This window comes from Cynocephalus volans, chromosome 7, assembly GCF_027409185.1.
Source record: "Cynocephalus volans isolate mCynVol1 chromosome 7, mCynVol1.pri, whole genome shotgun sequence".
Taxonomy (NCBI): Eukaryota; Metazoa; Chordata; class Mammalia; order Dermoptera; family Cynocephalidae; genus Cynocephalus; species Cynocephalus volans.
In genome coordinates, this window is record NC_084466.1 from 940,751 (window position 1) to 963,174 (window position 22,424).

Here is a 22,424-nt window from a genome sequence, read left to right on the forward strand (position 1 = left end):
TATGAGGTCCACATCTGTATGTACACATCTGCATGTATACATCTATTAATATGCAGAACACGAACAGCAAAGAATGAACCCACAAGTATTTCACAAATACAATTATAATGTAAAGAGAGACTACCTATCGATGCAAAGAAGACGATGGCCAGGAAGTCGCGAATGGGCTCGATGTAAGACGTGATCTCCTCGGTGGCCATGTGGCCCTGGGAGGAGACCAGGGCACCGGCCAGGAAGCAGCCCAGCTCCATGGAGACGTCCAGCAGCTCCGTTACCTGCGGGGGGCGGGAGGGACAGGGCACAGAGCTTTACACGAGAACACTTCACACCCCGTCCAGGGACGTTCACCCAAAGACACCCTCATAGACCCAGCAGAAGCTCCACAGTAACAACCGTGAGAACAGCTAGAAAATCAAGTGTCATAGAGAAAAGGGGCCTCTGCTGGGGTCATCTGAGAGATGACGTGCAGAAGCTAATTCTAGTTGAATTAACCATACCAGGAGAACAAAACTAATTTAAAATATTTGAAGCAATCATTCATGTAGCTTGCTGTGAAGCAAGTGAACGCAGGGCTGGCCGGTCAGCTCAGGTGGTTAGAGCGTGGAACAGGTAACACCAAGGTCCAGGCTTAACCCCTGTACTGGCCAGCCACCAAAAAACATATATATATATATACACACGCACATACACATTTGAATGAGAAGACTTTTCATAATTTATTTTAAATATTTCTGACACATTTTCTTTACCTTGAATCAACGAACGGCCTAACTATGGCATTAAAAATGTATTCCCATCACCAACTTCAAACCACTCAGAGAATGCAGCTTAGGTAATGAGAGTTCCCTTGAAATGACATGAAACCAGAGAAAAGCACCAACAAATACAGAAATGTCTAATTTTAGTAAGTGCGGGAGCCAGATCAGTCTGTGGAATGGGCAGTCACGATGTTAGGTTTTAACTGCAGCTCTGTAACAAAGCCTAAGACAGACTTCTTGATGAGATGTTACTGACACAAAACAACTTGAAAGAAAATGTTTTTTAACTTGAGAAAATTAAACTATAGAAGATAGCAACAGACAAACAGAAAATGAACTTTGAAAGGAATACCATTTATAACAGCATCAAAAAACATCACACACCGAGGAGCAGAAGAAGGCAAGACCTCTGCACCAACACAAGAAACCGCTGGGAACCGTACAGACAGAAACACAGTGACGAGGCTCCGCACCCGAGGTGTTGACGTTCCTGCAACTGCCAGACAGCTCACTGGAAGGTCAATAACACTTTTTTGCATGTGAAAGTTGACAAGCTGGATCTCAGTTTTTATGTGGAAAGATGATGACTATAGCCAAGATGATCTGGACACAGAATGAACTTGGGGCCCAAATGCCACCAGATGTCAAGCTACGGCACACGAGAGAGCAGGTGAGCAGATCAGGGGGCGAATGGAGAGTCAGAACATGGGTGCACGCACTACACAAATGCCACACATGCACACACGCCACACGTGCACACATGCACATGCACACCACACATACACGTGCACAACACACATGCACGCATGCCACAATACCACACATGTGCATGTACAACACACACATGCAGGCATGTCATATGTGAACACATCACATGGAACACACACACCACACATGCATGCACAACACACACATGCATGCACAACACACATATATGCCACACATGCACCCACAACAAACATGTAGGCACGACACAGATGACACATGCATACACACCACACACACACACAACCTCACATGCACACACACCATACACGTGCACACACACATGCACACAATGCACATACCACACACATCATACATATGCGCCACACACATCAGACATGTGCCACACACATCAGACACACGCCACACACATCACACACACACAGACACCATACACATGCACACACACCACACACATATCATACAGAAAGCATACATGTGTACACACACCACACATGCACACCACACATGCACACCCATACACACATGTACACACCACACACACCCACAGCCACACGTACACACATCATACACAAAGCACACACACATCACATGCATGCACACACACCAGACATACACATGTGTACACACACAAACACATGTAAACACACCATATACAAAGCACACACGTCACACAAGCCACACATGTGTATACACACACCACACATGTAACACACTGTACACATAGCATGCACACACACACACATGCACGGCAACTTGGTGTGTGTTTGTCCCCTTTGACAAGAGGACACTACACAACAGTGGGAACGGGTCTTTTCAACACATGGAAATGCAGGTGGAAAGTGAACCTGTGCCACTAGCTCACATCAAACACTAAACTCACCTCCTGACGGACTGTAGAGGTAATGAGAAAAGCAGAACCATGAAATTTCTAGAAGGTAACACAGACCCAGGGGTAGGCAAAGATCTTTCGTGCAGAACATAAAAAGTGCTGACCATAAAGGAAACAACCGATGACTGGATCAGGCTGAAAGTAACAACTTCTGTTTGTCAGAAGTGCCATCAGGAGAGCACAAAGGCAAGCCGCAAGCTGGCAGACGTTAGTAAAAGGGAATCTGACACAGAACGCGGCTCAGCCGTGAGAAGCGGTAAGGCGCAGACACGTGCCACAGCATGACCAGCCTCGAAGACAACACAGGAGTGAGAGAAGCCAGCCACGGAAGGCCGCGCTGTCGCTGCCGCCGCACTTACGGAAACGCCCTTCGGGAGCAAATCCGTAGAGACAGAAGGTAGAGGAGAGGTTACCAGGGTATGGAGGGAGGGGAGAACTGGGACACACGGGGTTTCTTTGGGGTGATGGAAATGTTCTGTGATTGAACCATGGTGAAGGTTGCACAGCGATGTGAATGTGCTGAAAACCTATGAAACACACTTAAAAACAGTGAATTTTATGTTATGTAAATTTCATCTCAGCAAAAAGAAAAAATCTGACAAAAAATTTTCCAGAATAAAGAACTACAAAAAAGTAAGAAAATTACCAGCCCTATTGAAAAATAACCAGAAGACTGTACAGGCACATCCCAAAGAGGGTGCCCAGATGGCTAACAAGCACGTGAAAGGACGCTCACATCACTAGGCATTAGGAAATACTGGCCAGCTGCCAAACACAAACGACAGAAGAAGGTAAAAAGCCCCAGTGAGACGCCACTACCACCCAGCAGAGTGGCTGAAATTAGAAGGACAAGCGGTACCAAGCGTTGGGGGATGGAACAACCGCACTCTCATAACACGCTGGCGCAGGTGCAGCACCTCTTCACTGAGACTCTTGGGACCAGAAGAGTTTTGGATATTTTCAGATTTTGGAATTTTTGCAGATACAAGATCGGTTGAGCATCCCTAATACAAAAATCAGAAATCTGAAGAGTTCCAGTGAGCGTTTCTTTTGAGTGTCATGCTGGGCCTCAAAAAGTTCCAGACTTTGGATTTTTGGATTAGGGATGCCCAACCTGTACCATGAACTGGTACAAGCACTTTGGGAAAACTAGTGATAGCTACTAAAGTTTAGCATGTGTACACCCTACGACCCTGCAATCCCACCTCCAGACATAAAACCATTAGAAATGAGGTCATGCTTCAAAACACACGTGAGAACGTACAGCAACTTTACTCAAACAGCCCTAAACAGAAACAAACCCTAATGTCTGACAGTAGAAAGGAGCACCTGGGGTGTGCTCACAGAGGACCACCACATGACAACGAGCAAGCTGTGAAGTCTGGCACATGAATTAGACGATTATCTGACATGCAAAACACCTGGCACGACATACGACCCCTGGCGCATGGCAGGTGCACGGTGAGTACCGTCAAACGAATGAGCGAAGGGGACCAAGCGCCAGCGAAGAGAATCCTTCTAACTGGGGAGCCACTGTCCAGATAAGACAATTTTGCTAGAAGTTATTTTCAAAGAGAAAAATACTCTGGAATGGATAAAGCAGTGTAAAAAATTAAATAAGTCGCATTCTTTAAATAGTTGAAATCATTATGAGCAGCTTGGAGCAAAAGCAAATCACAGTCTTCTCCCAAGACTATAAAATACTGGCAGGCAATTAAACCACATATAAGGACTTAGTTTTGGTACTCTACTTTTTTAAAATAGAACTTTCATTCTGAGATGATTGTACCTTCATGTGCAGTCTGAGAAATGAGACAGAGGCCTCATGTACCATTCACTCAGTTTCCCCAATGGTAATGCCTTGCCAAACTATAGGACACTGACGTCAACACTGGGAGACACAGGACACCCGTCCCGACCGAGTCCTCAGCCCCTTGCAACCACTAAGCTGTTCTCCCTGCCGTACTGTCATCATGTCATAAATGCTGAGTGTGTGGAATCACATGGCATGCAGACTTTGAGACTGGTGCTTTCACTTGGCATGATCCTCTGGAGACTCCCCAGGTCTGTGCGCTGGGTGGCGTTCCATGGCATGGACATACCACAGTTTAACATTCACCTGTTGAAGGACATCCGGACTGTTTTTGGCTAATACAAATAAAACTGCCATAAACATATGGGTACAAGTTTCCATGTGAACGTAAGTCTTCATTTCTCTGGAATAAACATTGAGAAGCACAACTGCTGGGTCGTGTGGTACAAGTGTACGATGACACCGTCATTACTGCTTCGACTATTACGGGAGTCTAAGAGCATTTCCCCCACTCCCTCATGAAAAGCTTGTCTTCTGTATAAGAAGAAGCCTGCTTTCCAAAATGAACCTTTTAGAAAATCTTTCACATTAAGGCAATAAAACTTATACTGTTAACTAGCTTGTCATCAAACTAAACTAAAAATTGTTTTTACACTTAATCTTATATTTCAGGTGAAAAGCTGTTTGAAAGTTTAAGACAAAGGTAACATGGTTTGGCATTGGTGTTTATATGACTTTTCCTGACCACAGATTTGTCTTTAATGCAGCACTTACAAATTACATTACAAATAACATTTTGGCAAAGTGCTTACAAGGTGAGTCCAAAACAGTTAAACAGATTTTGCTCATCGTGCTGTATACTGACAGTAGCACAATAAACTATGCAAAGGGTAAAAATACTAATGAGTGCTTCAAATATTTTAATCCTTACGAAAAGGAAAAGGTAAACAACTGATTGCAAGCTTTCAGTGAAGCAGATTATAAATCAGATTATATAAATAACATATAGATGATTTGAGAATTACCGTTAACATTAAAAAGATGAAGGCAGATAACCCTAAGACAAGGATTTCTTTGTTTCCTTTGCTTTCCATGTGCAGCTTTCGATAGTACGGTCCTATGAGGTAAGTCTTCATGACAAGACATGAAAGAAAAACAGCAGCCAGTGAAAAAAGAATCTGACCAATCAAAGCCAGTATTCGCAGTATTTCCATGACAATGCTGGAAAGGAAAAAAATGAGATGCGTTATTTCACTTCCAAACATATTCCTCTAAAACCCAATAAAATGACCTTTCACCCTTTTTTTCTTTAACATGTTACAAAACAAATTACCCAAATCACACACATTTTTATTTTCAATACTAATGTGGAACCTATGAATCATGTTAAACTCAGAAGTTAAGTTACTTGAATTAAATGTACAAGCTAGATTGTTTTGTCATTGATACTCGGGAGAAAATACATTTTCCAGGATGTAAATGCCCTCAGCTGACAACCTCCATGCCTCGTTCCATGCGTGGTAATACAATCCTCACCAGGAACTTGCCGCACCTGAAGTTCTTCATCAGGCAATGGTCACCGCCAGCACCAAATGGCAATTTTAGTATCAGAAGCACGACTAACAAATTCCAGCGACTTTCAGCAAAATATTCCTGATTCCAAGCCACAACTCTGAAATTTATGTCTAGTAGTTAGACACAGGGAAAATGATTCTTTACTAAGCTCTTTCTAGAGTACACTATTCAGATCTCAAAGTATATTAAGATCTAAGCCTACAGACACAAGAAAGGCACTACTGTGTGTTTGTAGTATTCATCATCATATATATATTTTTAAACTTAGTTATCCACCATTCAGTCCCCAAATTCTGATTTAGAAGTTCTCTTTCTCAATGGAAGAAACCTGTCAGATTACTAAGAGCGTGTCTGTCACTGCAGTCCTGGCTTAAAAGAGTGATGTTGGAAACATGAATCTCAGACGGCTGCAAGATCGCTTAGGCAAATTAGAACAGAGTTGGGCTTGGAGCAAAGAAAGGTGGGATGCAGAAACCATAATGGGTAAGCAAACGTGAGGGAAAGTCCCTCAGAAGTCATCCTGCAAGACTCCATGTTTGTGAATAAAAAGGGAAAGCCGAGGTCTGCAGCCCTGGTGGGAACAGGAACGTGTTCACTGCTGCAGAATGGAACAGGCTCGGCTGCTCACATTCCTGACCAATGTCCCCCAGAGCCATGGGCAGCGCGGGGCAAGTCCTTGCCCCCCGCCTGTGTCACCCCTGGTCTGTGTCACCCCTGGCCTGTGGGCACGGCATGTCCTTCCCCATGCTCCAGAGAGAGGCCCACACAGCACGTGAGGATAGTCAGTCAACTCCTGTGAGGTTCACATGAAACCCAGACTTCGTGCCCATGCGGCCACGTTCCCTCCAGCCGAAGTGCCTGTGTACAGCCCCTCAGCTGCAGTGTGCCCCCAGACTCTCCCGCATCTTTCCGGTTTCGGCTGCCACATCAGCCCTCATGCAGAGGCCTGTGCCAGGGTTAGGTGGTCACCACTGTTCCTGAACACACTGTGCCACAGCAGCTACTTTCCTGTCCACCACCCATGTATTCACCATTCACTCATTCTCTCTCCCAGACACAGCCATAACTCCCCGAGAGTGGGAGGCCCTCCGCCTGCTCACCTTGGCATCTGCGTGGCGCCCATGGTACCCAGGGGGGCATGTGCTGTCTCCACCCTCTATCAGACGAACACGGGGCAGGGGTGGCTGCTCTGTGCCAGGTCCCACCCTGGGCAGGGCTGGGGACAGCCAGGTGTGTGGCTCCAGGGTTTGGCCCTGATTGCTCCCCAGGTCTCTGCAGTTCTATCCCCAGGGCCAATGGAGTCTATCTCCCAATTGTCTGTTAAATCCACCATAAGCAGATTAAAATGATCAAACAGTTCAGAAAGGTACAAATCAAAAGCTAAAGCACATGCAGCTCCAACAACTTTTAAAGATAATCATGAAGTTTCTATGATTCTTAGTAGCTGAACCTCCACGTGTGTGCGTCCACACGTGCATATCCTGTCCTGTAGCTCACACATGGGGGCCCGTGCACACGCCTCACCCGTCTCAATGGCGGAGCCAGTGTCTCCCACATGCATGTGTCCTAAGTCACTCACCAGATAGCAGGGCTGTTCTCGTTGCAATGATGGCAAGACCTCAGCCTCGTGAGGATGCTCAGGACAGGGTTGGGCACCCAACAGAGCACGAGCACCTTCACACGAGCACCTTCACACGACGACACATGCCACCGCATGGCTGCCAGGGGCTGCTCCAGGGCCCGTTCCGCCCACCCGCAGCAGCGCCCACTCCCCAGCCTGGGCCTCCTTGGCGCCGGCTGCCGTGCCTCCGGCTGAGGCCAGCATCTCCCGCTTTCCTCGTTTCCATGTCTTCTGCTCATGCACCACCCTGTTTCTAAACTGAGTTATTCATATTTTTCTTATCAATGTGTAGGAGATCTTTAAAAAATAAGAAACTAAACTTCTGTCTTTAGTATGTGTGTAAACATCTTTTTTCTAGTTTGTTACCATAGTCTTCTGTGTTCTGTTTTTAAACCTTTAAATATTTTGGGGTAAGGAGTTAATTCTTTCCTTTAGGAAAGATCAAAATTAATTCAGAATAAAGCTTCATAAAGAGGCAAAGTTTATGTTAACGTTACAACTGACTATTTTTTACTATAAATTTTCCCTTGTTATTAAAACTAGAAGAGAGATTTTCCTAAATTACAGAAAAGTACATATAGTAGACAAAAAAATCTACCATAAATCACTACTCTACGAGTAGGAAATCATTGCTAACACCTTGTTACATATATATTTCTAGTCTCTCTATTCATTTTCTGTTATATGTAGTTGAGATAATATTGCATATGATTAACAGCTTTGAGATATAATTCACATACCATGCTATTTGCCCATTTAAAGTACACAATTCAATGGTTTCTAGTATATTCACAAAGTCATGTAACTATTGGCACAGTTAATTTTAGAATACTTTTGTCACCCCAAAAAGAAACTCTGTACCCACTGGCATTCACTCTCCATGTCCCCCCATCTGCCCAGCCCTAGGCAACCAGTAATGTGCTTTCCGTTTCTAGGGATTTGCCTGTTCTAGACACTCCGTATAAATGGAATCGCACAACTCGCGGTCTTTGTGTCTGGCTTCTTCACCCAGCATGTTTTGAGGTCCATCCGTGCTGCAGTAGGAGCCAGAGCGTCACTCCTTTCTAAGACTGAATAGTACTCCACTGTATGGATTACACCACATTGTTTATCCACTCGTTAGCTAATGGGATTTGAGTTCTTTCTACTTTTTAATTGTTATGAATAATGCTGCTTGAACATTCATGTATCTTTTTTTATAAATTTAACCATTTTGAAGTGTATAATTCAGTGGCACTGACTATAACTCACACTGTCGTGCAACCATCACCACCACGTACAGCTGGGTCAGACGGTCACTCTCCGCTAACAGTGTGAGGACAACTGCACATAATACTGATTCTGTATTTCAGAGTTTAACATTACAACATAGGGTATTTTTTCCATGTCATTAAAACTCTCTGTAAACATGACACATAAAGTTCATGACTGAACTATAAAATTTCAATGGGACCGATATCTGTACTGGATTAATTTTTTAAATTGGAAAGATAAAAAAAAAGCTTTTAAAGTTTTCTGATTAAGACGATGTCTTACAGCCACATTTTTTACCTATGTGTAATTGACAAGAAAGTTGTAGTACAACAGACGAAACATTTGTGTTTTACGTGTGCCCTGGGATCTGCTGCCACGGCTGTCCTTGCTCAGTAAGGAGACTCTACAACTAAACTTACCGCACACTGAAAACCCTCAGACCTCTCCAACAGAACTCAAGTAATTTCCAGCTAACGTTACAAAAGTCTTCCTTCTGCTGTCTAAATTTCTGTCCACTTGTGTTGAAAATCTGTAGCCAGAGGAAGAACTGACTCTGGTTTTGAGGCTGGAACCCAAAGTGTTGCTTTTCTGATACTTAAAAACATCGGGGTCACAGGAAAATGGCGATCACGAGGATGTAAGCAAACTCCGGTGGCTACGCCCGCCAGTGACTGCACCGAGTGTCCTGCCTGTTCTCTCCTCCAAGCCTCCGACAGCCCATGAGGCAGGCCCTATTTCCACGCTGTCCCCATGTCACAGGAAGCTGCCACAGTGTAAGTGGCCAGGACACGGCCGAGCAGGGGTTCCAGAAAACTTGAGGAAGAACCACTCGCTCCTCCTTTTTCCCTGCCAGGCTGAGCTACCTGAGAGCAGAGGCGGCGTGACGTGAGATCCGGCAAAAGGCAAGTACTAAGACATGCTTCCACCCCACCGCCTGTGCTCCACCAGTGTCTCTTGTGAACTTAGACCCCCAAATCCTCAACAAATTAGGAAACTGAAATGCAGCAATGTATAAAAAGAATCATACACCACAACCAAGTATGATCTATTCCAGGCAGGCAAGGCCAGCTTACAATGAAAATCGATCAGTGTCATGCATGCCACCAACAGGCTAAAAAAGAAAACCCACACTCTCACATCAATGGGTGTAGGAAAACACTGGGCAAAACCCAACACCCACTCATGATAAAAACCCTCAGCAAACTAGAATAGAAGGGGTGTTCCTCAACTGGACAAGGAGTGTCTACAGGACACCCACAGCTACATCACACTTAATGGTAAAAGGCTGAATGCTTCCCCCAAGGTCAGGAGCAAGGCAAAGAGGCTCCAGAGCCCGCACCTGGAAGCCTGTGCTATATGAGCTCTGAATATCTCTCTGAAGAAAGGTATTATACAGCATTTTTATAAACAAGCAATTTTAAACCGGAAAGGCAAATTGCAATGCAGAACACTCACCTAGAAGAAGCGCTTGCCCCTGCCTGGATAAGAGTCGGCAGGATGGCAATGAACAGGCCTAGCTGCACATCCTGCGTCACCAGCATCCCCAGCAGCACTGCACCGTGGTCGACGTCGCCTGCTGGGCAGAAACATAGGTTTGCAGCAACGAAAAGTGCCTATGTCAAAATATAGCTATTGCGCACGTTTCCAAAATAATCCAAGCAGCGCTGGCACTTGAGATAAGGATGACCTTTAAAATCACTGAGAGCAAATACTAAAGCTTTCATGTGTAACTTCTCCATCCTCCCTAAGCTGCTCCTGGCAGGCCTGACGCAAGCCCCTTCCGGCCACATGTGTCCATGTTCCACGTGTGCAAACACACCATCACCACCACCCTAAACAGCACCTCCCTCTGAGACACGTGCAGACTTGGGGAAAAAACACTGGCTCATTAGATGGACAGAGCAGAACAGCAGTGACCTTTACTGGTTGAAGAAAGAAGAAAGGAAAACGATACATTTCTCACGAATTCAACACTTTGCACAGGCCTCCAAATGCCTCCATTTTCAACAGTTTTGCCTTTGTTCCCTTTAAATATGTCATACAGGGTATTTTTTCTTTTAAAAAAGCTATTACTATTAACAGATTACTGAAGACCAATCTGATAGGACACGCTTACATACAAAGAAGCAGAACAACCAAACACAACGAAAATCCTCGCTGCCAGCAAACACCTCATCATGACTGGAGTTCAGGGGACCCTTTCGGGAGGCTTGTTTTACTTATCTCACAAAATTACATTTTTGGTGAAAGAAATGCATGGGTTAGGGTTTTGAGACACTCTAAGTGGATGAGCACACTAGGCTGTTGTCACTACAGCTTTGTTTTTGAGGGCTGGACAGTTCAGCAGGTAGCAGAGAGTAATACTGAATGTCTGGGGCGCTTCAAACATTGATGATTTTTCCACAGGTTCACGATGGCCAAGCCGCTCTTGAGCTTGGCAACATCTGCTAGGTCTGAAGCCCGCAGTTGCTGTGTGGCACTCCCACAGGTCAACACCTTCAAACCTGTGGCCATGACTGTGCCCCTGCTTACATAAAGGAAATAATAAAATCGCTTACTACATCTCATTTTTTAGAGATAGCATTTGATGAGATATTGCCAGCATTGTGTAATATTTTAAAATTTTCTCTTTGCACCTGATCACAGTGAACTGACTTAAATCCACAGACATTCAACTCTCATCTGCTAGACCGTAGGCACCACAGACTGGAAACCAGGTCTTCACGTGGCACCTGGTGCAGGACCGGCACCCACACCTGCAGTGCCTGCGCTCTGGAAATATCTGTTCCTGAGTGAATTCACCGAACCTACAATAGAAAGACAAATGCTTATAGCAGCGATAAGCATAAAAAACAGTGAAATCAGACAGAGATGAAGATAATTATTCATACTGAAATACTGAAAATTAAAGACTCACCACTTAACATTTTTCATTTTTTTCTGCACTTTGCACTAGTTTAATTTTTGTTATTTTGCTTATCACTACTATAAGCATATTAATTTCTTTCTGTTTTGCATTCCTTTTATTAAGCAGTTTAAATGTATATAAAATATGAATGCCTACATAATCAATACTGAATTTTGCTAAATTTTAAACTTTTGGCATAGTCGCTTCAGATTTCTAAAAAGAAATACAACACTGCAGATTCTCCAGGAGCCCTCTGAGCCACCTGCTGCTGGACCCCACTGTCCCCACCAACCCAGTGCCCTGTCTGTGACATCTATCACCCCCGTGAGTGCACATCTACTTTAGCACAATAAAACCTATGCATCTAGAAACAACACTGAGTTTATTATTTTGTAATCTTAAACTTTATATAATCGACATTTCTGCACCTTGCTTTTTGTGCTCACTCCTATATCTGAAAATTATCCATGTTGATGCACAGAGCTCTAGTTCACTTTTAAAACTTGTAGAATATACCACAAGTTATCCACTCATCTATGGATGGACATTCAGGTTTTCAATTTTTCCATTACCGCAAGCAATGCTGTAATGAATATCCTCGTACACTGACTGCGAAAATCTCCCTTCCCTTTGCTTATACTTTCACAAGGGAGTTTTCCTGACCGCTCTTGGCTTACCCTGTGTATTAGTCCATTCCTGCTGCTTATAACAAAATACTTAAAACTGGGTGATTTATAAAGAAAATGAAATTGACTGCTTACAGTTTCTGAGGCTTGGACGTCCAAAGTCCATCCGGTGGTGGCAACAGTGACCCAGGGGTCCCAAATTGCAAGATGGTGAAAGCAGAGAGACCAGAGAGAGAGAGAGAGAGAGAGAGAAACAGACTCCTCTCTTCTTTTAAAGCCCTCAGAACCATGCCCCTGACCACCATTTTTAATCTATTTACTACCGTAGGGTCCTACAATCCAATCACCTCTTCAAGGCCCCACCTTTCAATTATCATAATGGGATTTCCCACCCTCTTAACCATCACAGTGGGGGCCAAGTTTCTAATACATAAAACTTGGGGAACACAATTCAAGCTTCAATGAGTTTTCGGGGGACCTAATTCAATCTACTACATCCCGCTTACACTACTCCTGGAGACAGGGCACTCTGTGGTCCTCCAGTGGACCAGCTGGCCACAGCGCCTGTCTGGGAGTTCCCAAGCAGCCCTGAGCTTTCCAGGCAACCCCGCCCCCCGGGAGCCTCTGTAGGTCAGTGCTGCACATGGCTGGGCAGGCAGGCTTGCTCCAGGTTAAGAATGAGACTTATGGAGCCCACCACCACTGTTCGTTGGGGCCATGTCTCCCGAGACACCGTTCACCACAACCAGGCTGCTGCTCTGGCCTGCAGCTGCCCAGCTCCCTTGTTGCCTGTCTGTCCTCCTATGGGCTCTCAGCACAGGCACGGCAGGGTGGAGTTAGTCACTGTACCCCATTGAGGGTTTAGGACCCAATATCTCATGCACTGGCTGGAAAACTCGAGGAACAGAAAAGAAGCAGAATTTGGGCAAAAACAACATTATAAAAACAATAAAGACCCACGTAGGAGAGTGAGTGAGGCTTCTGGTGTGGCCAGGGTAGGTAACTTTTAGCTTTGGTGGGACACTATTAAATTTGGACTATGTAGAAAATTTTAATAAAATGTTCAAACTTATGCCAAAGTAGGAAGAATAATACAATGAATCTGCAGGAACAGATAGTCCAGTTTCAATTATTAACTCATGACTAATCTTGTTTCCTATATTAACCTCCATCCCATCCTCGTAAAGGGAGGCCCAGATATCCTATTAGCCATAAATCTCAGTGTGTACCTCTGAGAGAAAAGGCTAGCATCCACACTGGAAAGGAAAAATTAAGCTATCTCTGTTCACAGATGACAGTATTTTATATGAAGAAAATCCCACTCAAAAAACCTGTGAGACCTAGTAAAACAATTCAGAAAGTTGCAGGATACAAAATCAGCACACAAAAATCAGTTGCATTACTACACACTAACGAGAAACAATCTAAAAAGGAAAAACGAAAATTCCATTTACAGTAGATCAAAAAGAATAAAATATTTAGGAATGAAATTAACCAAGAAGCAAAAGACTTGTGCTCTGAAAACTTCAAAGCATTGCTAAAAGAAATTAAAGACAACACAAGTCAATAGAAAGACATCTGATGTCATGGACTGGAAGACTTAACACTATTTAGATGACAATCTGCCCAAGTTACTACTACAAATTCAATGTAATCCCTATCAAAATCCCAACAACGTTTTCTTAATAGAAAAACCCTTAAAATTCACACATAATCTCAAGAGACCCCAAGCAGCCAGAACAATCTCGAGAACAAAGCTGGAGGACTCACACATCCTGATTTCAAAACCTACCACAGAGTCACAGTTGTCAAACAGCAGGTTTGGAAACCGCAGATTGCACTTCCACTTTTTAATGGTTGCCTTTTGCTTTTAAAAACAATTATTATAAAACAGTTTGGATAAAGAAAAAAGGTGCAAAGTGTAATGTAATCTGCAACTAGAACCATTCTGAGCTCCTGAGAAACATCACAGAACACGTGACCTGCACCCTGCACCCCTCTCTCAGAGCCACTGCGTACATTCGGCATTTATCATTCTCAGACACTTCTTCGTGCTTTTAGTGTAAAAGTTTGCATGTTTTCAAACTTATATACTTGATACAATGCCAGATGTTATATTCCACATCTTGTACAAGTGTTAATATCTCCCTCAGCATTTTAAGATTAATTCATGTTTACTTCTGTAATATTCCAACATATCAACATATTACCAAACACTTGGGTTGTCAATTATTTGCTATTGAAAATAATCGTTTTGAATACCTGCACATTTGCAAGAATTTTCTAGAATATATATCTAGAAATGGAATTTTGTCTTTGCAAAACTGTTCTCCAAAGTGGCTGAACCAATTTCCATTTCCATTGAGAATGCTTGAGTTCATGAGACTCTACATTCTTGCCAATGCACAGTGCATCAGTTTAAAATTCTTGCCAGCTAATGAACGTGTAATGGCATCTCAGTGGCATTCACCTGCTACTCTATGATTACTAGTGAGGTTTGGCATCTTCTCACATGTTTACTGATCACTCAGGTTTCTTCTTCCTAAGTTATCTGTTTGGGTGTTTTGCCTGTTTTCCTACTGTTTACTCTTTTGTTTATCTTGACACATTTTGAATTTTTTTTTTTTGACCGGTAAGGGGATCGCAACCCTCAGCACACTGTTGTCAGCACCATGCTCAGCCAGTGAGTGCACCGGCCGTCCCTATATAGGATCCAAACCCGTGGCCTCAGTGCTACCAGCGCCGCGCTCTCCTGAGTGAGCCATGGGGCCGCCCACATTCTGAATATTAATCCTTTGTTCATCCTATATATCTATAGAGCAAATGTCTTCCCCCAGCCTGTGACTTCTTTAAAATAATACCTTTTAATAAAAGTTACAAAGTTTAATGTGCTCATATTTATCGATATTTTCTCTTTTAGAGTCAGTATTTTATATTTTAAGAATTTCTCTCTACCCTAAGGTCATAAGGATATTTCCCCACCTTTCCTTCCAATAGTTTTAAAGTTTTATACTCTCCACATTTAGGCATTTAATCCCTGTAAAAGTGATCTCATATAGTTCAAGGAAGGGCTCTAATGTTTTTTTCCATTTGGATAACTACGCCCATTCGTCGATGAGCCCGTTTTATCTCACTTGCTCGTGGTGCTGGGGCTGTCTGTTCTGCTCCGCTGTCCATCTGCGCCACAGCAGTCCTGCGCTGCCTGCTGCCTTGTTAAAATCAGCCCTGAATCTGGGAGGGACCCTCACTTCAAATTAATATTGGCTATTCTTGGCCTTTTGTTCTTAATTTTAGGATTAGTGTGCCAAGTTTCATGAAAAATCCTGCCACATATTTTACTGGAATAGCTGTGAGTTTATATATTTGGGGAGAAATAACATATTGAGTCTTTTTATTGACTCTCAATTTATCTAAGTCTTCGATAACACTTTGTGATTTTATCCTCAAAGGACATACATTTCTTGAGAGATTTATTCCTAAGTATCTCACACTTCTTGTTGCTAATATAAATTGAACCTTTTTCTTTTCCCAAATGACATTTCTAGCATTTTAAATTATAATTTTCTATCAAAATCAGAGTCCTTCAATATGTCCCCTATGTCCCAAGCATGCCACCCACTAAATGACTCCTCCTCCTATCTCCTTACTGTCCAGAGTTTTAGCTTGGCCCTTTTAAGAAAATACAAAACAGCCCATGGCTAATTAAACTGATCCACATTTAGAAACTGTTCTCTGTGCACCATGCCCGCTTCTGCGCCTCGCTGCCACCACCCAGCTGGTAGTGAGGCTGTGGGGCTTCAGCGCTCTTAGGTCTCAGCTGCTGGGAAGTGCCTTCGTGCCCCGCTGCTCTTCAACAGTACTTCTGTGGGGCACATGTGACCCCTGGCACGTTTTCTCCTGTCCCCAGCACTAACGCCACCGGGAGATGCGCACTACCAGTGGCCCGCAGTTGCCACGCACGTGGAGAGCCTGTCCCGCTTCTCCCGCCTCCTCCTCCGTTCTGCAGACGTGCTCTCCACCCGAGGCTTCGCCAGCGTTCACTCCAGGCTCCCCCGGGGCCTCTCACGCTCGTCTCTGTTTTCTTACTGCTCTTTCCCATTCCTGTCTGTCCTACTGTGCTCTTTGTGTCTAACCTAGTTAAATGGATGGTTCCTTTGTGTGTGTTTTCCATCTGGAGAGTCGGCTCACTCCGCAGTCTATACTGAGTGTTTCCATAAACACAGGAAGCCCGTGTTGTGACTGCCAAGCTTGACAGCTGTCTTTTCCAGCAACACAGTGCTCCCAGGGGCAAGGACTTCAGTGCTCAGGCTGGTACTTCAGGATCTGTTTTCAAGCATCCTTACCTTTCGGTCTCGCTTGGCCCTCATCCTCATCTAGACCTCATGCTGGGATCTTGTGGACTATACTAACATTTATAAAGCAAATGTATTTCACAGGGCCTAACTTCTTAAAATTCCGCATAGAAATGTTAAGCTTGCGAAAGACAGGAAACTTTCACTGGGCTAAAGTCTCTGTCGTAGATAAAGAATTGTAACACAGCAAAATTGCTGACTCTAAGGGCAGATGTCCTTGGCGCAGCCAAATCTAACGATTGTTGCCATGACAATTATCTCACTGTTCTTTTTGTAACCACCTATGCTCCTTTTCTGTAACTTTCTGGCCTGGAGGATAGATACTGAGAGAAGACCCTAGTTCAGGATTATTTTCTGAGGAGGGATGCCTCTCTCTTGAGGGTTCCAGGGCTTCTCACTGCTCAGAGGAAATGGGCTTTGAGTAATCCTTTGTGTCTCCATCACCCTGGGAGAGGTGACAGGATCTGTCCTCAGGACCATCCACAGGGACACATGGTTGCCACAATGAACCACAGGGCAGTGGTGGCTAGTTTCCAGTGGGGAGGCTACACCCACATCCCACTGGCCCCTCAGCAGGCAGCAGCTTTTAAGAAAGTTTTCTCAGCCGCTCTTCACAGTAGGAAGCTCCCTCAACCCCAGTCGTGCAGTGAGTGTGCTCTGTCTGTCCCCGAGTAGCTCCAGGACTTGCTCCTGACGTGGAGCTTGGCAGCCCATGGCCAGCCCAACCCACTGCCCTGCTCGGTCCACGCAGAGCAGTGTCCATCGCCCTCGAGGTTGGCCATGCCTTTTTGGTTTTCTCTTTTCTTATTTTCTCCTCTATTCCTGTGCGTTTGGGGCAGGACATCAGTGTGAAGCTATTATGACACTCCCATTTCACCCTGTATCTTACTGACTTTTACACAGTAAGAGCAAAACAGTGACAATTCTCCTGATGAATCTGCGTGATGGAAGAAGGAAATGCTGACAAAGCTCAACTGTGTACAGAGGACGGTGCCTGGCGTGACCACCTGGAGTGCTCGTGCCCACGCTTCTGATCAAGTCTGACTTTACTGCACAAAATGAAGATTTAGAAATGCAAATGTATCACACACGTCAATGAAACTAAAGCCAAAGCATAAGGCTTGAAAATTCCTTTAATTATCAAGCATCTTGATTTTATAGAAAAAATGTATCAGAAGTATGTCAGTTCCCAGGACTTGCTAGAATGAAAGCAGCGGAACAGTGCACATCAAACTCAAACCCACCACCTCCTCAGAAGGTTTTTCAACATATATTGGTTTCCTTTACTCTTGGTCCAATTTCTCTCAAGTCCTCAACTATCTTAAATTTGTAAGCATGTGTGTTAGTCCATTTCTGTTGCTTATAACAAAATAAACAGAACTAGGTAATTTGTAAGAAAACGAAATTTATTGTATACAGATTCTGAGGCTGGGAGATCCAAAGTCCAGGGAACACATCTGGTGAGAGCCTTGGTGGTTGCAACAGTAACAGCAGAGTATCACACTGCAAAAGTGGCAGAGCAGAGAGAGGGAGACCACCATGGAGACCCAGACCTGTGGAGCTACCAGACTGCCATGCCAGCTTATGAGAGCTGAAGTGTGGCCTGAGACCAGGGAAGCCATAGAAGCGAAGCTGCCCGAGGACTTGGGGACCCAACCCCCACTCAAGCATGCAGAGGAGGTTGAACACAGAGTCAAGGTACGTGAGTCACCAGCTTTGAGATTTAATGCCTGCCCTGTTGGGTTTTGGACTTGTTTAGAACCTGTTATCCCTTTCTTTTGGCCCATTTCTCCCTTTTTGAATGAGAATATGTACCCCATGTCTGTCCCACCATTGTATCTTGATGGTAGATAACTTGTACTGAGTCCACACATGGGACTTTGAACTTTGGACTTTTGAGTTGAAAGAAGTTAAGACTTTTGGGATGAAAGTAATGTATTTGCACGTGAAAAGGATGTGAGTGTTGGGGAGCTAGGGGCAGCATGCCTTGGGTTGACTGCCCCCCACAACTTAATCCTCACTGTAACTGTTGAAGGTGGGAAATCCTATCACGGTAATTAAAAGGTGGGGCCTTGAAGAGGTGATTAGATTGTAGGACCATGCAGTAGTGGATGGATTAATAATGGTGGTCAGAGGTGTTGTTCAGAGGGCTTGAGCAGGAGAGTACATGAGGAACCATTTCTCTCTCTCTGCTCCACCATTTTCTGCCATGTGAGACCCCTGCATTGCTGAAAGCCACCACCAAAGAAGGCCTTCACCATAGTATTCCCTGGACTTTGGACTTCCCAGCCTCTGACACTGTCTGTCCCTCTCTCTGTCCACCATTTTCTCAATGTGATACTCTGCCATCACTGTCACCACCAAGACTTTCACCAGCTGTGTTCCCTGGACTTTGGACTTCCCAGCCTCAGAAACTATAAGCAATAAATTTCGTTTCCTTATAAATCACCCAGTTTCAGGCATTTTGTTGTAAGTGACAGAGATGGACGCACACAGAAAGCATGTGATGGGCATCTTTCTACATCAAGTGCAGGGGTGCAGGTCTGGAGAAGCCAAATACACAGGGACACGAGTTCCTTAAGGAATATGAGCCTCAGTGTCCACAAAGACTGTCCAGAAAGTCCTGAGGAAGAAGGAAGATGTGCACTTTTTCCTTGCAGGCCTTCCATCACGAATTCAGGCCAGTTATACACAGAAGCATTAATTACACACATACTTAGAGCACACCATCTCCTACCTTCTTTATCGCTCCGAGCACTGCCCACAAGGAATCGGGACACTAAGGGTGTGCTCGACAAAGACAGGCAGGTGGAGATGAAGACACTCTGAGTGGGCCCGACTCGCAGAAGGTGTCCCCACAGCAAGCCGAACGCAATCATTAACAGTGTCATGTAGCACGGTCCTTGTAAGGATATCTTCCACACCTGGAAGAGAACACATTTATTTACATACATTATTGTGACAACAGACCATACAGAGTTCACGTGTACAATGAAGGACAGACCTGAGCTTTAGGAAGCAACTCTGGTCACACCAACATTGTCATCATCTGAACACAGAACATCTTTCATAGGCTTGCAGCATGCCAGGCACTGTCATGGGTGTGTGCACACACACATGCACACATATGGTCATGTACACGTGATCTCTCCCTCCCCTACGTTACATATAAATAAGATCTAGTCCTCAGAACAAATCCTGGAGGTAGAGGTTACCATCTTCCCCACTCTTAGATGAAAATGCTGAGGCCCACGGAAGTCAAGTGACCCACCCAAGGTCACGTAGACAGCAGATGTGGAGGCAGGAAGCAGTGCAGGTGGGTGGTGCCACACGGACCGAGCCCACGAGGGGCCTGCACTCAGCACCATGCCACATGGGATGGAGAACTCAGAAGACACCAGGTGTCAATCCTCACCCTCGAGGGCTTTCAGTTGAAGCGACAAAACACTCCACAAAAGTATCTGACATTGATACAAATAGGAACATCACATATATTAACAAAGGAATTGGACTGGAACCTTCCTCCTCTCCACAGGCACTTGTTCGTCTTTCTTCTCACCATGTGCTCCAGACAACACCCACGTCTAGTAAGTGCCAACTCCCTGACTCCAAGCCTCTTCTGGATGTGGGCGTGGGCCTCACGGAAGGGCTGAGCACAGCAGTTGTGGGGCAGGATTCCCCCGGCGGGCACCAGGTGGCCCCACTGCAGTGCCAGCCCCGCAAGCCTCAACGCTACTTCGGGTGCTTTGGAGAGGAGGAGCTTTGTCCTATCCCTTTCCAATCCTTGTACAAAAGCAATAGTTCTCGCAAAGCTACATTTTCTTGGGGAATCTGGGAAGTTGGGAGGCTCTTCCAAGGCTGGTTCTTCAGATTTCCTACTGTGGCCAAATGAGTAGCCCCAGTCCTGGCCCTCCCACAGCACAGCCAGCTGCCAGCCCGCCTGCTTCTAGACCCAGGAAATGAAGGACAGGAGCGCTCCCACCCGCCCAGCCCCAGGCTCTCTCCATCTGAACACTGCAGAGGCCAAGACTGGAGACTGACAGAGGCAACCAAACCAGCTCTCAGCCCCAGACTCAGCCAAATGCAGACCCTGCCCTTCCCTCTGCCACATGACTCGGACAGCCCCAGCCCTCCCCTCCCAGTGGAAGGGGAAAGAGGGAGTCCCCACAAAAGCTGCTTCTCGAACACTCACATCCCATTCTTCCTACATCCTATATATATGGGGCAATCATGATGTTAATCATGGAGCTAATCTCACATTCCTCCTCTCCCTACTACTGCAGCCGAGACCAATAGAGGCTCCTGGGCAGGTCCTGCCAGCCGCAGCTTCTGAGAAAGCTGAACATGCTGTACTCGAAGGTTCTTGTCGGGTAGTGTTAGCCTCTTCCTAACCCTCAAGGGGCACTGGGAGCACAGGCTCAAATCTGTCACTAACCAGCTGTGCACTTAGTAACAATCTCCCTAGGTTTTGTTTCCACATCTGTAAAGAGAAGAGGCGAGGCCCTCACCAGAGCGACCCCTCTCTGGCCTTATTATCTACTAACTTTCCACACCTTGGTCAGGAGAAGCAGGTGTGGAGGGCTTGTAATGGAAAACAACTCAAGCAAAGACCCCAGGGAACAGGCGGGACTTAGTCAGAAGCTTCCTGTTCAACATGGGACCCAGGATGTGTTAGAAATGCAGCGCAGGTCCAGCCGGATCAGACTCCGTGGGTCAGTAAGCAGGATCCCTGGCGGTGCCGTGTATACCTGAGCATGGGAAGCACTGATGGGCAGACCCGTCAGCTGTGGCCCGCTGCCCCGCACCTGGACCCCAGCCCCACGCACCATCTCGAGTCCTATTCCTCTCTGTCTTCCTGACCCACGTCCTTCTGAAAGCCAATATGTAAGCTGCAGGGTAGGGCCACATCCACGGCTAACACGGTCTTATACCCGGTAGCTACTGGAGTGTCTGGAACATTACAGGTGCTCAACAAGCACGTGCTGGGAGAACGGATAAGGTACAAAGCAGGAGAAAGCGTAACTCTCACTGCAATGACTTTATAACCTATTTAGAGAGAGGCAGAAATGAATAAACTACTAAGAGGTAAAATGTGAAGAACAGTTTAAACCCAGCTAGAAGAGTGATCCTAAGGCAGCAGATGAAGACTCACAAACAGGCTCAGACAACTGAGGCACTGATGGTCGCAGCAGGGAGGATGCGACTGGCCTCAGCATCGGGGTCAGCGGCTGTGTCTAGGCTTCGGAGTTTTGAATAGTTTCTAATCAGACCTTCAGGAGATTTCACTGAAGTTCTAAAAGGGGCCTTCTGGCAATTATTAATATTTCAAAAAACTCCAAGAAATAACTTTTCCACTCATGAGGGGGACGTGCAGGCTAACCACATGGCAGGAGCCTCATCAAGTCAGAGTGACTCTCCTGGTTAGTGCAGTGACCCTAAAGCTCTGCCAGTTATTGATAGCTGAGTGTCAGGCTAGGGCCAACAGACCCTTCAAACCCATTATACAGGCTGGGTCATAGACCCCTCACATACGGGTTACAAGCTAAGTAATTGAGAAAAGATCCCAGGAGCTGTTGACAGAGTTGACAAGTTCATTCCTATGTGAGTGCAGTCCTCAGCTTCCTCAGCAGCAGCAGCTTACAGCAGATGCAGCGACAGCAGCAACCGCCACCGCCAACACCTCCAGCAGCAGTAGCAGCCTCCCCGTGGCAAACCCCCACTCCCGGCTGGGGCATCCCTGGGATGGGGGGACCATGGATCAGAGCCACTCATCCTTTATACTTAAGTCCGATAACCCAGGAACACCTGGGTGCCCAAGCACATCAACAGACAATAGCCAAGGAACACCTGGGCACAGGTGCGCAGTTATCATTTACATCAAATGCTTGGCAAGATTCTG

The 22,424-nt window shown here is 45.4% G+C and overlaps 1 protein-coding gene across 9 annotated transcripts in view; it reads right to left on the reverse strand.

The window, feature by feature from the left end:
• TMCO3 (transmembrane and coiled-coil domains 3) overlaps positions 1-22,424 on the reverse strand; it is a 44,861-nt gene that overhangs the window by 6,767 nt on the left and 15,670 nt on the right. For 5 of the 9 annotated variants that reach the window (XM_063101831.1, XM_063101833.1, XM_063101832.1 and 2 more), the window contains exons 7-10: positions 19,263-19,449; positions 10,095-10,215; positions 5,215-5,410; positions 125-275 (exon numbers count right to left, since the gene is read on the reverse strand). In XM_063101831.1, coding sequence (XP_062957901.1) covers positions 125-275; positions 5,215-5,410; positions 10,095-10,215; positions 19,263-19,449 — 655 coding nt within the window. Of the gene's footprint in view, positions 1-124; positions 276-5,214; positions 5,411-6,897; positions 7,082-7,109; positions 7,644-10,094; positions 10,216-19,262; positions 19,450-22,424 lie in introns of those variants that run through there. The other 4 variants (XM_063101836.1, XM_063101834.1, XM_063101839.1 and 1 more) reach the window with 3 other exon arrangements.